We start from the raw sequence: 15,638 nt of genomic DNA, 5'->3' as shown, positions 1-15,638 counted from the left end.
TTTTTGTAAACAAACAACACACACCTGTCAATATGTTGGTATGCAAACAATATCAATATGTTGGTACGTAAACAAGAAACAGTCAACCTGCCACATGGCCATCTAAATAACAACCAGCATGTATATTACTCTGTAAAACTATATGGGAAAAGTTGAAGTGTTGGAGATGTCAACCACTACATTTAGCTTCTCACTACTACATAACGTTTCTGCATAATATTATCCTCCTCGCGTAATGGTCTCTTCTCACTGTTTTCCAAACTTTTTTGTTACATTTAGAGAACTTCTCTCTTCCTCTCATTTTGAAAAAGGAGTGCAAGTAAAAATATAAAGCCACTTTTATCAAAAACATTTGTACCACTTCTACAACTGCATTTTCAAACTATACATTTACTTTCATAAAATTACATGGATATTATAAAAGTATTGATGATGAACTAATTAATTGCTCAATTAATGACATGCATGATAGAAACAACGTAAATAAATTAACATAAAATGAAACCCCACTATCTTCTTGAGATCTTTGTGTTGAAGGCCCATTTGTCACTTTCCAAGCAAATCGTATTTATCACACAGCAAGTAATTAAGTTAAATTATGTTACCTTTTCAAAATTTTTTAGTTCCACTTCATACTCAATTTCAGCATTTCCTGGTATGTTTAAGTCAGGCTTGCCTTCCTTTTTAAATGCATATTTTGGTTTTATGATGATTCTTGACTTTTCTCCCTTTTTAAATTTTTCCAGGGCTTTTTCTACACCTTCACAGATTCCATATTCACTTCCTTCACCAAGTGGAAAAGTAACGCTTCTTTCTTCGAAAATATTCCCGTTGTGTTTACCGACCAAATTAACTGTTGAGAAAATAAGTTAATGAAACTATATCACAATACTGTCAGCAAACAAAAAATGCCAGCAGTTGCTGAAGAACCATCCTTTATGAGTAATTACCTTCAACTGTTGCCCCATCATTTGGACTACTATAGCCTTCACCTTGAATAATTTGGTATCGCGTTATACTGCCATCCTTTTTTGGCGATATGTCTTCTCCTTGCCAGTCAATAACCTCAATCTGAAACAACAGTGCACCAATGATCAACTATTAATGTTTATATCACCTATCAATATATCTTACACACACACACACACACACACACACACACACACACAAAACCACACCACTTTGGATAACTGAGTATTCAAGGCAGTGATACTGGAGCTATTTGAGGTACAGAATGTCTGTAGCTTTTCCACTCTTAATTTTCTCAAATCTTCCTTGGGAAAGATTAATACAAATTACAAATGCTTACATTTATGTTCTTCATTTGCTACAAGCACTGTAAAAAATGGTTTCCCTCTGAATCACAACACTGCATTGTGTTGTCTTCAAGGCCAAGCACAAGTGTCACGTGATCAGGATATTTTGAACATGATTCACTGTTACACAACACTTCACGTGGTTAAACATTTAAAAATGAGTACACAAAATAGTGAAGCATAGCAATAAGTAGGTTGTTCTTTTACATTACGCATTCAACAAGTTTCTATATGAAATTGTGCTTCAGGAATAAGAGGAATTTAAGAATAAATATTCACAGTTTCTTTTTAAAGTTAACTTTTCTCGCTATCAACCATTTTAAATCATTGGAAAGGGATCAAAAATTGTCTATGGGATATAATTCGCTTATTTTTAAGCTAAAGTTGATGACACTGGAAGTATCTTTATGCAGTGCTGTCCAATCAATACCATTACCTGCAATGGATTTTTAAAATAAACTTTTCAGACAATATGAATACTATTGTGACTGAAATATCTACCTATTTAAAGAAGCATTGAAAAGTAGATTGTTTTCAAGCAGTTCATGACAATATATATATCTCATTGCAAAATAAGAAGTGTTACAAGCGAAGGGTGTTTCACTTATTAAATTTTGCTCAAAAATATTGCTAAATGAAAGGAATAGCCCCCGTAAGTGAACACTCCAGTGTTGTCAGTAAGAAACAAAATAAAAGACCAAGGACACAACCAATGAACCGGCACATTGAGTAGAAAAAATTTATTTTGGTTCTGCCGAACTGAAGCACAATAACTGGCATAAAAATTGCAATGTTGAGATGTAATTATTTATTAGCACAAATATAGCCATGGTTTGTTGAAAATTCTGGGATTTGGTGGCCTACTACCAGTCAAAGAAATATCCACTATAGTACGTTTAAAATAAGTTGCAGATTTTCACAATTCAGTATGGTGCAAGTGGAGAGAAGCATACTGTTGAGAGTGTGAGTAGTTCATGATAATACCAGATCCATTCATTGCAGGACCTGGCAGGCTCACTTGACTGCGTTAACAGAAAGCTGTGCAAGCTGGACGGTCTGAGATCTATCTCAAACGATTTTACAGATACTATTTGGTAATAAACTCTCATTGTCACACATCTTACAGTTTAATTCATCAGCTTCATGATGACGTGTCTATCATTTCGACACTGGTCATAGTAGTTGTGGTATTTCAATAGTAGGTAAACTACTGCAAGAAAAATAAGTATCGCTATGAATTCATGTTTGTTGTGTGTTAGGTTACATGTTGCTGTATATTAGATGTAGATAATATATTGAATTATTCTTTAAGCTTGGAAGGATATCACAGCCTGTTCCCAAACTTGAGAAAATGGAACGTATGTAAAGCGCTCTGTCAAACTTGCCCATCAGCGAAAAAACTAGAATGAAATATTCATAAATTCCTCGTATCTCATAAATGGTAGATATAGAAACAAGATTTTGGCAAGGGACAGCAGACAGAGATGAGAGTGTTTTGCCATACGATTAATATGCAAAACTTCCGCATCTGCCATGATAATCAAGCGACTACAGATTTTTCCAATAAAATAATGTAATTGTTGATGGCCATCAAAAGCTGGTGAAATGAGAACTGCTGTAGGTTTTGTAACAATATAAGTGAAGAAGTTATAAGTTTACTTTTATACTGAAAATGAGCCGTTTCATAAACTGTCGACCTGTCTTGCACCAAGTTGTTAGTCATAATACACTATATCGGCATTCTGTCACAATTTTGACTGCATTAGAATGTTACTGAGACAAATATTTCTATACTTGACAAAGACGCTGCTTTCAACATGGCAACAAGAGAAGTTATGTATTCCTTAAAACTCATCATGGTCCTCCATGAACCAATGTCTCCTCAATTACCTTCTTGGGAGGGCCGACAATTCAAGATCATTCCTGTAGTGTAACATTTGCAGTGGCTTCTTTCACCAGCATTTCAACCTCAGTGAGCACAAACCTCTTGTCCCCCCCCCCCCCCCCCCCCCCCCATCGCATCAGTGGGTAGGTAGACAAAAATTTGTTCCTTTCAACAATGGAAAACTGGGTATGGAATAACAACAATAAGAAATAGGATACACTGCTATACACCATATACAAGAGGGGTTGAGCAGCAGACAGGCACACTGAAGGAAGAATGTTACATATTATAAGTTACTGAACAGAATCCTCCTCACGTAGGTGCCAGGTCCAAGACATATTTCTCTGCTGAACGTTTAATCTTCAAATGCTAGAGACATCATCAGAGCCTATAATTCAGAAAGCAGTTACGATCTCAAACAATCTCAGCAAAGTGAACTGTTTGTAAGTATTAATACAACAGATGGTTTGTGACATGATCAGACAGCTGCTCGAGATTGAGGGGTCTTATTAACATGCGCTATGAATCTTGTAGGGGGAAGAGTTGGTGCTGTTTGCTATATTTAGCACTAAGGTCTACAACTCTTCTCGTTTCAGTCCTCCTCCTCTCTGCACATTCTACCACAATAATGACTGGATCTTAATAAACCACGTTAATAATGAAATAAACTTCGTGGTTCCCTGGTCCCAGTGCACGAGCTGATGATTTATCTATTTTTCCCAGATGACAACGCCTCTGTAGGTCCTACAGGGTCATAATTATTGAACTACATGAAATAAAATCATCAAAACTTCTGAATAGTTTTCGTCACGACCTTCAAACTGCACGGTTGGCAGCAGGGCATGATGAGAATTAGTATGCACATGTGCATGCGCCTTGTTGTTGTCAGCCATTTGCACATGAAAATGTCACAGTACAGCGTGCCTGAGCGTATAGCGAGCAACTACAGCCAACCTGCAGCAATAAGGAAGTTTGTGGCTGAGTTCAAGCTGATGACAACCAGTCCATGTGTGTTAACAATCAAGAATTTGATTCACAAGTTTGAGAGAATGGGTAGTGTTCGTGATGACAGTTTTGGCAATGTCAGTCATCCAAAAAGGGTGAAAATGCCTGAAAACATCATGCAGACATGCGCTGTGTTTCAAACCAATCCCAGGAAATCGTTCAGACGAGCAGCACAACAGGCTGGGATCAACCAGAAGACACTGCGACAAATGTTTGTTTAAGATGTGCATCGCTTCCCATAAAAAATTCAAACCAATCAGCCATTAAGCCCCAGGGCCACGGAACAGCACTTGTGTTTCGCCAACACTATTGTACACAGAGTTGATGAACAGGACTTTGATGTGAATACAGTTTGGTTTAGCGATGAAGCCCACTTTCATTTGAATGGGTTCATCATTAATCAAAATTTGCACATTTCGCGGACCGAATGAGTGAGTGGCTGTGTAGTGTGCAATTTCCAGACACAGAACAATGGGTGCAATATTCCTCGATGGCATGGTGACTACCGAACAGTATGTGAAGGTTTTGGAAGATGATTTCACCCCTGTTATCGAAAGTGACCCTGACTTCGACAAGATGTGGTTCATGCAAGACAAAGCTCGAACTCATCGAAGCAGGATGGTGTTTGATGTCCTGGGGGAGCACTTTGGGGACCTCATTCTGCCTCTGGGACGCCCAGAGGCCACTGGCATATACCTCGATTGGCCAACATATTCTCTGGATCTGAACACATGCGGTTAATTTCATGTGAAATCACCCAGTGGCCATTGCCCTTGTGTCAAAGATTTTTCTGAAAATTTGGTGTAAGAATATGTACATAAAGAGTTATGGTTAAAATATTTATTCTGGATTTTTTTGACCAAAATTGTAATTAGGAGACCATTTTGAAATGTGGGCCCCTTCTACCAACTGGCATTGAGAAACAAAGTACCTTGTAAGCTTGTAACCACTATAACGTTTTTTATTTATGAATCAATTTTATACAATTTGGTGTCATTCGAAAGTAAAAGAATAGAGCTATAACATAAAAATTATTAAAGTGCTGTGTCTAAGCAACAAATATTTGAAAATTTGTAATTCATGCAATTTCTCACTTTTTTTTTTTTTTCCAAATTTCAGGGTTTTTTTTTTTTTTTTTTTTTCCCCAGCCGAATCACAAGTTTCACCATCAGAATTTTTGTTTCAAATAATTTCTACTGACATACTTTTCAAAAGATCAGAAGGGTATTTGTCCTCTCTTGTTAGATCTTATACTTTTTCAATAATGCTGTAATAATTAATTGCTTCAAATAGCTAATCAACAATACATGAAACAACAATGAAAAATTCAGTCCAGCAGCAACACACACATGCAACACAGGCTGTGTGCATATATATATATATATATATATATATATATATATATATATATATATATATATATTGGTCTTTAAATATGTCTGCTTGTGTCTGTATGTGTGGATGGATATGTGCGTATGTGCGAATGTATACCTGTCCTTTTTTCCCCCTAAGGCAAGTCTTTCCGCTCCCGGGATTGGAATGACTCCTTACCCTCTCCCTTAAAACCCACTTCCTTTCGCCTTCCCCTCTCCTTCCCTCTTTCCTGATGAGGCAACAGTTTGTTGCAAAAGCTTGAATTTTGTGTGTATGTTTGTGTGTCTATCGACCTGCCAGCGCTTTCGTTCGGTAAGTCACCATCTTTGTTTTTTTATATATATATATATATATATATATATATATATATACTTTAAATATATATAAACTTCAAACCAATTATTAATCCACTCAATTTTAACAATATATAACCAGGTAATCAATAAATAATTATTAATTATTTTGTCATTGATTTTGTTACTGACAATTGAAAGTTAATTTTTAGGTATTTCATTTTAAAGGCCGTTAAGACATTATCAATACTACATTTTTACAGTTATAAGTGTCTTACATATTTTCACAGAATTAAAAAAAAATATTTTCTTTATTTATGTAAAATTTATTACTTATAGACAATAATTCAAATAAAATAAATAAAACAAATTATAATAAACATAATTCAATTCCACACGCGGAGGTTTTATGTATAATAGCATCTGATTGACTGCCATAAAATACGTCACACTATCAAGTTGAGGGGTTTTAGATTATCATATTGGGGGTTTTACATATCGAGGGATCTGACTATAATACAAAGTTGTTCCTTAATGTGAATATTAGAGATCGCTTAATAAAGTGGTCCATAAACTCACTCTCATTTCCCCCTTACAGATTCTTCTAGTACAGTCTTGAATAATTAGAGAACAAGAAAAAGTTTCAAACCATCCAGTTCTTTTCTGGAACATATATAGTTGATAAAAAATCACAATGGAAAACAAATGTTCTTTAGATTTTGTGTCGGCAGTTGTGTGTCAGAAGGAAAGTAGAGGCGGTGAAGAGCTTGATTTAATAGATATGTCAAGCCTGAATCGTGCTGATATTGAATTATTTAAGCTAAAAAGCACCTGTGAAAATATTGAGAGTGTTTGCTCTTCTCACAAAACGCTCTATTTAGGATAATTTGAATACAGACAAAGAATTTGCCCTGACCCTTTTAAGAAACACAGTAAAACGACTGCTAAGTGATCTTTGAAACCTAATTCTTTAACCATGGCAAGGAAATATAAAACCCTTGGACTTATCCCAGGTACCAAGCTGTGCATAACATACTGTAAGGACATTTTATCTCCTACGGGGGATAACCTTCCAGGGATGGATGAATGTGAAGTTCAAGAGAAGAATATACACCAGATCCATCTACAGCTATTCAAAAACTTAATGAAAGTTGTGAATTACTTGAAATTTCACAATTTAAGATTACCAAGAGAGCACCAGACAGGCGTCTCGAATACATTCAATCCAAGTCTCGTCGCTTAGCTTTAAAATTCCAGCAAACAGCATAAGAAGTGCTACATGTTCCAGTGAAAAATGTGTCTGAAGAAACTGGCAGTGCTGAATGTACAGACTGTAATATTTCAATGCAAAAACTTAAAGAGAAATTCAGCAGAAGTTCTATTAAAGAAAAACTACAAATACTTACCTTAGCACCAGCTTCATGGATAAAGAAAAGAAAAGAAAAGAAAAAAAAAATCCATTTTTTTTAACACTACCTAATACATGGTAAAGAAATCGAGGGTATTGCTAAAAGAAGATTGTATTTTGTCAAAAGGGAGTTATAAAGTGGGAAACAGAATAGGTGAGGATGTGGAAAAACATGTCCAGAATTATTACTGTGAAGATGATATAAGTCGCATTTCTGCAAATAAAAGAGATTGTCTGTCCCTTCAGAAAAGGCAAAAGAGTGTATAAGACAAAAAGACTAATTTTACATAATCTGAAAGATGTATACTTAGCTTTCAGAGAAAAATACCCTGAAGATAAAATTGGGTTTACTAAATTTTGCGAACTTAGGCCAAAAGAATGTGTTACTGTAAACAGTCCTAGAATGCATACCGTATGTGTATGCAAGTATCACCAAAACGTAAAACTGTTGATGCATGCTGCACATGTGAAAGAACCGTGCACTGAACTTCTACAGAAACCTGTGTGCAATCTGCAAAATGAGGAGTGCACGCTGCATCGCTGTTCTCGGTGTCCTGACAAATATGAACTGTGCAATTTTTTAATGGAGCTGGAGTCCTCACAAGATTGTAAAAACGTTGTATTCAAACAATGGATGCAAACTGATTGTCCTACACTGGAGACATTAATGAAGACGACCGACGAATTTGTTGAGTATCTCATGCAAAAACTTCAAAACTTATCATTATGTATCAAAATCTCAGAGTCACTACTTCAAATCAAGCAAAGAAACTCGCCCTGATACTACATGCATCATCATAGTGGATTTTGCAGAGAACTAAACCTGTTTGCTTCAGGACGCTGCACAAGGACTTTGCGTTCAAGTGGTTCTCTTTCACTTTGAGCTCCTGATCTTTCAGGGGATAATGCCGTATTTATTTCTTTGTAAGATTAGCCTTTTGTTTTGAAGGCAGTTCTTCAATGAATGACCTTGTCCTTCAAGCACTGTTGTTCAGATTCTTTTAGCTTGTTGTTTTGATAACTTCTCTTTTATGCTTTAGATGGTGACTGGAATTTCTGTGGAGGTTTCTATCTGGGTGAGAGGGCTTTCAGTGCTCTTAAGTTCCATCGGGTTCTCTAAGTATCTGTACAGCCATAATTAGATTTGATCTCCTTTCTCTTTTTCCACAGTGAATTATATATTTAGAAAATTTAGAAATTCTCCATGTTCTTTTTCTCCACGAGGCTATACCCTCTCTGTCCAAGAAGTACCATGTTCTTGGCATATAAATAATGCTAACATCTTTAACAACAGGTGTCATTCAACCAGTCAGTTGTGAGCAGACAGTGTTACGTAGTGGACGTGGGACTGTTATGTGTTGACACTGTTGTGTCGCAAATCACAATGAGATGTCATCTTCAAATCAAGGGCGACGTACCCAAGGCCTTCGCCTGGAACCACAGCAATACAGGCACACTTTACACATTGCCCTGTTCTGGCTCTGCAGGAGACACTGTCTTGGCATACAGAAACAGCAACAGTACAGCAAGCATAAAGTATCAACCAAACCAAGTTGTACAGGGTCCAAAATATGCCAGTCTGTTTTGAAGTGGAGCTCCAGCCAGCATATGGGAATGTGTAGCACTAGCTTCACCACAAGGTGTGTCAGCCTTGATACCGGTGACTTGTACATCCCGCACCACAAGCAGAAGCACTACTTTGCCTCTGCGAATAACGCACCATCCAAGCATCTAGCAGATATCACTCCATCGAGCTCGTATTTAGGATGGTGCCAGGCCACACTCAGGCAGCTAAGTCTGCTGAGCCACTACAAGTAATTCCGAAGCAGAGCAATTACCAGAATCTACAAAACATGCTTCCAGCAGGAGCCCTATATGGAGGATACTGCACTGCAGTCACCAAGAGCAGGCAGTTATCATCCAGGGAACTTCTGACTTTGCCTCTGGTGGACTCAGCCATCACCATACTACCAACAGGACTTAAACTTTGTCATATTTGCTGCCTAGCATCCAGGGGTAACCGATTATTATCCCTATTGTAAACTGGTTCAGAGACTCCCAACATTGTGATTCCTTTTGTGGAACTTATAATCTTCATCAAACACTGATTTGTGTTTTAGTCCAGCCAGGACACTAAGTCAAGGCTGAATAAGTTTGTTTGTATTTTTATGTGGAGTTAAAACGAATACTAATTGACTAAAATCTGATGCAATCTGTTACTAGCTGTGCGCTAGCATGTGTGACACTTCAAGGTATTCAAGACATTTTCCAGAATGTTTCGAAGAAGAGAAAAGCGTGTGCAAAGTTTGTCCTGCACACTTTGACAACCCACTCAAAAACAATGACAAAGACTTGACTGAAATTAAAAATGCAGACAATTCCTTTCTGGAAAAATCATCACAAGTGACGAGACTGCGTAATCAACACAAACCTACAACAAAACAACAAAATGGAGAACAGGTCTCTGATGGTTCGCCATGTCTGAAGGAGGTGTGAATGCGATGTGCGAATTCAACAACATCCCAAAGGACTTTTCCGATAGCTCTACATGGTTGTATCAACATTCTGTGTTGTACTGAAGTGCGAAGAGACTATGTGGAACACCTAAAGCATTAAAACCACCAATTAAAACTTTCGCCTATTTCTTACTAATTTACTCTGTAATCCTTTTGGATTCATGGTATATAATGAAAGTATCATCAATGTACTGAAACGAAAATAAGGATTTCTTCTTCACCCTTCCAAGCGCTGCTTCTTCAAATTTTTCCGTACAAATATTCGCCACAACTAAAATGAATGGGTTCTCTATAGCCACATCATCAGTTTGCTCATAGAATTTGTTCTCCCCTTGCAAGTATGTTGATGTGAGAATGTTTAACGAGATTCGCCATATCCTTTGTGAAAATACTTTCCAACTGTGATGTGACCTCATCAGGCACAGCAATAGTAAACAGTGATACAATACTGAAGCTGCCCACATCACTTGAATTCAATAAAACACACACAGATCAACCAGGATATTTCTTAGAACCAAACCACCTAGTAGTAACTTAATGAAAGATGAGGTGAAAGCTCTCCGAGATTTAAATTCTGATAAAGACTTTCTAATTCTTCGAGCATATACAGGGAATGCTACAGGGATAATGAAGAAAGGCAACTACTCAATAAAAGTCTGGATGTACTAGAACTATGAAGATACAGAGGGCTTAAGTGACGAATAATCTACTAAAAGCCTCTTTGATTTCTCCAATTGTCAAGAAAAATTTCATCAAATCAAAAGCGTTGCCACCAATATTTTTTTGGTTTATCAAAAATTCATGAACCTGCATTCCATTAAGACCTAATGTTAGAGTTTATTGACTGACTGGCCTATGGAACTGCTGACATTTGGCCACTCTCATACGGCCATTTATGAATAAAAACTGACAATCTTAAACATTATGGTAATTTTATCGTAAAATGAAAATCCTTTAGGTTTAGGAGTAGATAAACCTGCCTTAAAAAATACAAGAGCATTTGTCATCTGTGCTACAAGTATATAGTGACAGTAACAGATTGTGCACTGGGACCAAATTCATTTCCTCGTTCCTACGCTTTCATTAAAATTCAACCATTACTACGGCATGATGTACAGAGAGGCCACAGAAATTCAGAAGCTCAAAAACAACTTCAATAGAAAAGGGAGGGGATTGACAGACCAGTTGTCAGTGCTAGTGCTAAGTAAAGCAAATTAGCATCAACTCTTCTCTTCTATAATCTCCATAAAACATGCTGGGGTGGCTCCATTATCTGATAACATTATATATCACCCGCTGCATGGACACAAACAGTTTGGCTTACTGAGCTTTTAACTACTTCCAGAATCCTAACAGCCTCTGATTACTTTCAGAAACCTGACAGCCTCTGATTATGTCTCCAACATTGGAAGACTACATGCCAGGGAAACACTTATACCTTGGAGCTCTGACTAATCACCACGCAACAGAAAGTCACTATATGCAAATACCAGCTGTGAAAGTGTGCACTGTATGGGCAAATAACAAGAAACATACCTCAAACACAAGTGTTGCATCAGGTGGGATTTTTGGTGGGCTTCCTGATTTTCCATAGGCGTATTCAGACTTGCATGTCAGAACAGCTACTTCACCTTTCTTCATAGTTGCAACACCAATGTCCCATGCTTGTATGACAGTTCCTGTAAGTATATTTTTTATGAGTTGCTTTTTGTTGTGCGACTTACAACCAACTTATCATGCAATAAGAAATATTAGTCAATGACAACTCCTCTTTTTATGTTGATGACTTATAGTGTTTCAGATAATACAATGAGATTAGTCTTAACTTAAAAATACAAGACTTAACTTTACATCCTGAAATTACTAGCAAAAGAAAATCAACAGTATGGGAGGAAAAAGTATACGAGGTTTGTGAGAAAAGTAATGAGACAGATTTTTTTATCTAATAAAGCTTTTATTTTTTTTCAAACAACGATATTGTCTTCTTCAAAGTAGTTCCCTTCGGCAGCTACACATCAGCAGATTAGTTGTTCCAGTCCTGGTAGCAGAACTGAATCGTTTCAACTGGTAGGACCTTTAACATGTCAGTCGCATTCCTCTGAATGCTCTCCAGACTCTAAAAGTGAGGTACTTACAAGACGTTTTTAAATTACAAGAAAATAAAAAATCAAAAGGACTCAGCATAGGTGAATAGAAGGGTCTTGGAACAACAGGAGTGAGGTCAAAAATCCTGTGATGGAAGTGGCCATGTGACATGGGGTGCTATGGTGCGGCATCCATTTGTCTGGTCTCATTGATTCACTCTTTTCTTGAACTTCTGAAGGATATCTTTGCAGAACATTTGGTTGACAGTTTGTCCTGGAATTACAAATTCTTTATGCATGATACCCTCTACTGTCAAAAAAGCAAATCAGCACTGTTTTGCTCTTTTATTTGTTCATTCAAACTTTTTCTGCTGAGGAGATGTCTCGGTAAGCCACTCCTCACTTCGCTGCTTTTTTTCAGCATCATCCACAAAAATACAGGATTCCTAACTTGTGATCACACAACCCAAACATTTGTGGTCAGTGGCAATCCCCTCAAAAAGACCAACACACAAATTTCTTCGACTGCACTTCTGCTCAGCAGTTGTAAGGTTTTTTTGGCTTCATTTTGGCATAAACCTTTTGCATGTGCAAATCTTCAGTCAAAATTTGATGTACAGTGAGGGTGTTTAAGTTTAACATGTCACCCATCATCCTTACTGTTAAATGTTGATATGATCTCACAAGAGCAGGCACACATTCGACGTTTTCATCGGTTTCTGAAGTTGGGAGGTCTCCCAGAGCAAGCTTCATCATCTTCAATGTCTCTTGGCCTTCCAAAAAATGATTTGCGCCAGCAAAAAACTTGTGCTCTTGTTTTAATTAATGTCCCCCATATGCCCATTTCAACTTTTTGAAGAAGTTCGCACTCACAGATTCCACAAGTTTAACACAAAACTTGATAACGATGCTCTAAATACTGCTGGTCTATATCCATAACACACAACAAAAACGTAACTTCACTGATGGCTCTCAAAAGTCACACGACAGCTGTATGGAGCTGAAACTCGGACTGAACAACTGGAGGGAATGAACACATTGGTCTATCCAAGTAGAAGCCCAGCATTGCCAGACCACTCACAGTGTTGTCAGTATCATTACTTTTCTCACACACCTCGTATACCTGTCAATTAAGTTAAACAATAAAAACTGAGCTCCATGATTTGTTTCAGGTAGTAAGTAGTCTACAGTGAGCAGCGAAAAGATATAAATACCATGGTCTTACATATAACCTTTGCATAACACCATGTTTCCTACCCGACCACCTCATAAGACAATTTCCTAACAAACCACTATTTTGAATGGGAAGGCAATCAGCTTACCTCTGAACTTTAACTTTCAAATTTGTGTGTGACTGCTATGACGCTATCACTATCTGGACAGTTGTGAAAACTTACCATGACAGCTCTTTCCTAAAGTGACAGCATTTACTCTACAATTAAATGAAGTAGGTAGAAAGCACACTGTTATAGTATTATTCAGCTACCAGTTTACTTCAGAAACATACTAAAATGAATAGCTATAGTGTTGCTCTGTTTTCTAAACAATCACTGGGGATCTTGAGAGTGCAAAAAGCACAATTACTAAAATTCCTGTTTGCACAACCATCAGAACTATTAGCTGTATCCTAATGTAAAGTATCTATATAATAGTGAGCAGAAAGCTTTACAGTCTAAATGTTTAATTCTCTGGCAACCAACAGAGATACATCACCTACACCTACAACAACATCATCACTACCAGTACCACCACCACCCATTTCACATGTACTGCAGAATAACTGTCATCAATCCACCTTCCAAGAAGGTACATATACGGAAAAAAAAAATTATATGATCTGCCTTGAAGACTCTCCACAAATATGGTCTGAATGAAACAATAGGATACATTTTTGAAGACTGCCTTCTTTGTACATTCCCACATTTTCTCTTAAGAGATTCACAAAGTATCAGTAATCACATTATATCAGTAACCCCATCCACCCACACCCTACTCACAGTTCATTAAAAAATCAAACTCCTTTCTATATGAGTAGTTTCAAATGTTCGATACTTTACAAATGAGTTAATTTGTTCAATATTTGACAACCATGCGAAACACTCAATGCATTGGTTTTATTAGCTTTGGATTACTCATCCACAGACTAATGAAAAAGTTTAGGAAAGGTTCAAAATTATATTTAAAAAACGGCTGGAATTGGAAGTCAGAAAGTGCTCTAATTTTCAAACATTGGAGGAGTATAGTCTGGGTAATTTGTGCAGCATGAGTTACATTACCTCAAGATAAATATATATTTTCTAACTTTTAACACCTGTTGTACCATGTTAGATGTGTAACGCTAGATTACACCTTTTAATGAGTACATTACTACATTTTAAATTGGCCAATAACTATACGAAATATTGGAAATCCAATTTCAGTTGCCCTGGAAGCTGTTATATAGGCAATCTGCAACTGGGATTGTGAACCATTTCAGTAATTTGGTAATATAGGTAGAGCCTTTACCCTCTTTTTAATTGTGGTGCAATAGTGCCAAATAGCCAACAGCAGCACAGTTTTAAATGCACTTGCACCTGGAAAAAGCATGAACCTACAAATCTAAATATCTGTTGCACTACATGTTTTCATGTTATTTCGTACAAATCTGATTCATGTACATATTGACTGGCACGGCCCGAATATGTTATAGTGAAATGTTCAATAGGAATGGAAAATGGTATGGCTTGTGATGCGAATATCTGCGAGGACCATGTGCATGCCTGTAATAAACAATGTTTTTGTTCTGATTTCTGTATGTATTATGCAATGTGTGCAACTATGAGTTTCACGCTACTTAGCATTGAAAATAGCTTAATTCTGACTGCAAAGGAGGACAGATAACATGTTTATAATGTGAATCTTAAAAGTTAAACATGTTTATACACTGGCATAATATTTCTATTTTAATAGATCACACCGTACAAAAAAGCACATGTCTTTAATAGCATGTTACTGCATCACTGCATCTAAGCATGGCACTTTCTATGCACACATATTGTAATTTGAAAACCATTACATACACCCCTTGGCTTTGGAACTATGGATCCCGTATGTTGATAATTAGTGCTATAAGTGACCAAACTATGGACAATAACACTTATTCCAGCCGTGAGAAAAACCTCCAACAATTGAATGACTTAGCTCTGAATAGGTCATCATCGCTCAGTTCAGCCTATAATACATACTATAATTACAACTGCAAAAAGTGACTCTGAAAAACAGAGCCACAGGTAAACCAAAAGGTCACACCTACAATTTATCAAGCCTTATTAATTAGTGTAAAATTTGCACGACAATGGTGATATACTTCTCCAAAATGCATAATGATTATAATGTCCGGCATCTGGTATCACGGCCTGACGAGTTCGAAAGGCCACCAGAACCTACAAGACAGCCGCTAGGCAGCACTCCTGTCACCACCTCAGTGCTAGGAGTGGGCCAAGCCCCACGAACCAGCCTATCGGCACCAGTGGCTACACTATAAAGCTAGCAGCAGAAGAGCTATCCTATATCTCGTCCAGAGGACTTCCTCACAAACCTTGTCAGCAGTGCATATTTTTCCAAGAGACCTTGTCAATGTTTATTTACAGATGCCACGGGATGAAGAATCGCAACACATTATCATCAGTATAGCATTAGGCTTGTACAAATACAAATGTATGACCTTTGGAATCTCTTCTGCTCTGGCAATTTTGTAGAGTTACTTGAAACAGTTAAC

The 15,638-nt window shown here is 37.1% G+C and overlaps 1 protein-coding gene across 4 annotated transcripts in view; it reads right to left on the bottom strand.

Moving 5' to 3' along the window:
• Nucleotides 1-15,638, bottom strand: part of LOC124622308 (peptidyl-prolyl cis-trans isomerase FKBP4-like) — a 156,017-nt gene that overhangs the window by 100,609 nt on the left and 39,770 nt on the right. For all 4 annotated transcript variants that reach the window (XM_047147983.1, XM_047147982.1, XM_047147985.1 and 1 more), the window contains exons 3-5: nucleotides 11,334-11,476; nucleotides 951-1,071; nucleotides 606-853 (exon numbers count right to left, since the gene is read on the bottom strand). In XM_047147983.1, the coding sequence (XP_047003939.1) occupies nucleotides 606-853; nucleotides 951-1,071; nucleotides 11,334-11,476 (512 nt within the window). The remainder of the gene's footprint in view (nucleotides 1-605; nucleotides 854-950; nucleotides 1,072-11,333; nucleotides 11,477-15,638) is intronic.

This window comes from Schistocerca americana, chromosome 7 (genome assembly GCF_021461395.2).
Source record: "Schistocerca americana isolate TAMUIC-IGC-003095 chromosome 7, iqSchAmer2.1, whole genome shotgun sequence".
In the NCBI taxonomy this organism is placed as follows: Eukaryota; Metazoa; Arthropoda; class Insecta; order Orthoptera; family Acrididae; genus Schistocerca; species Schistocerca americana.
Note: the sequence above shows the minus strand (reverse complement) of the source record. Positions and strands in the feature narration are given on the sequence as shown.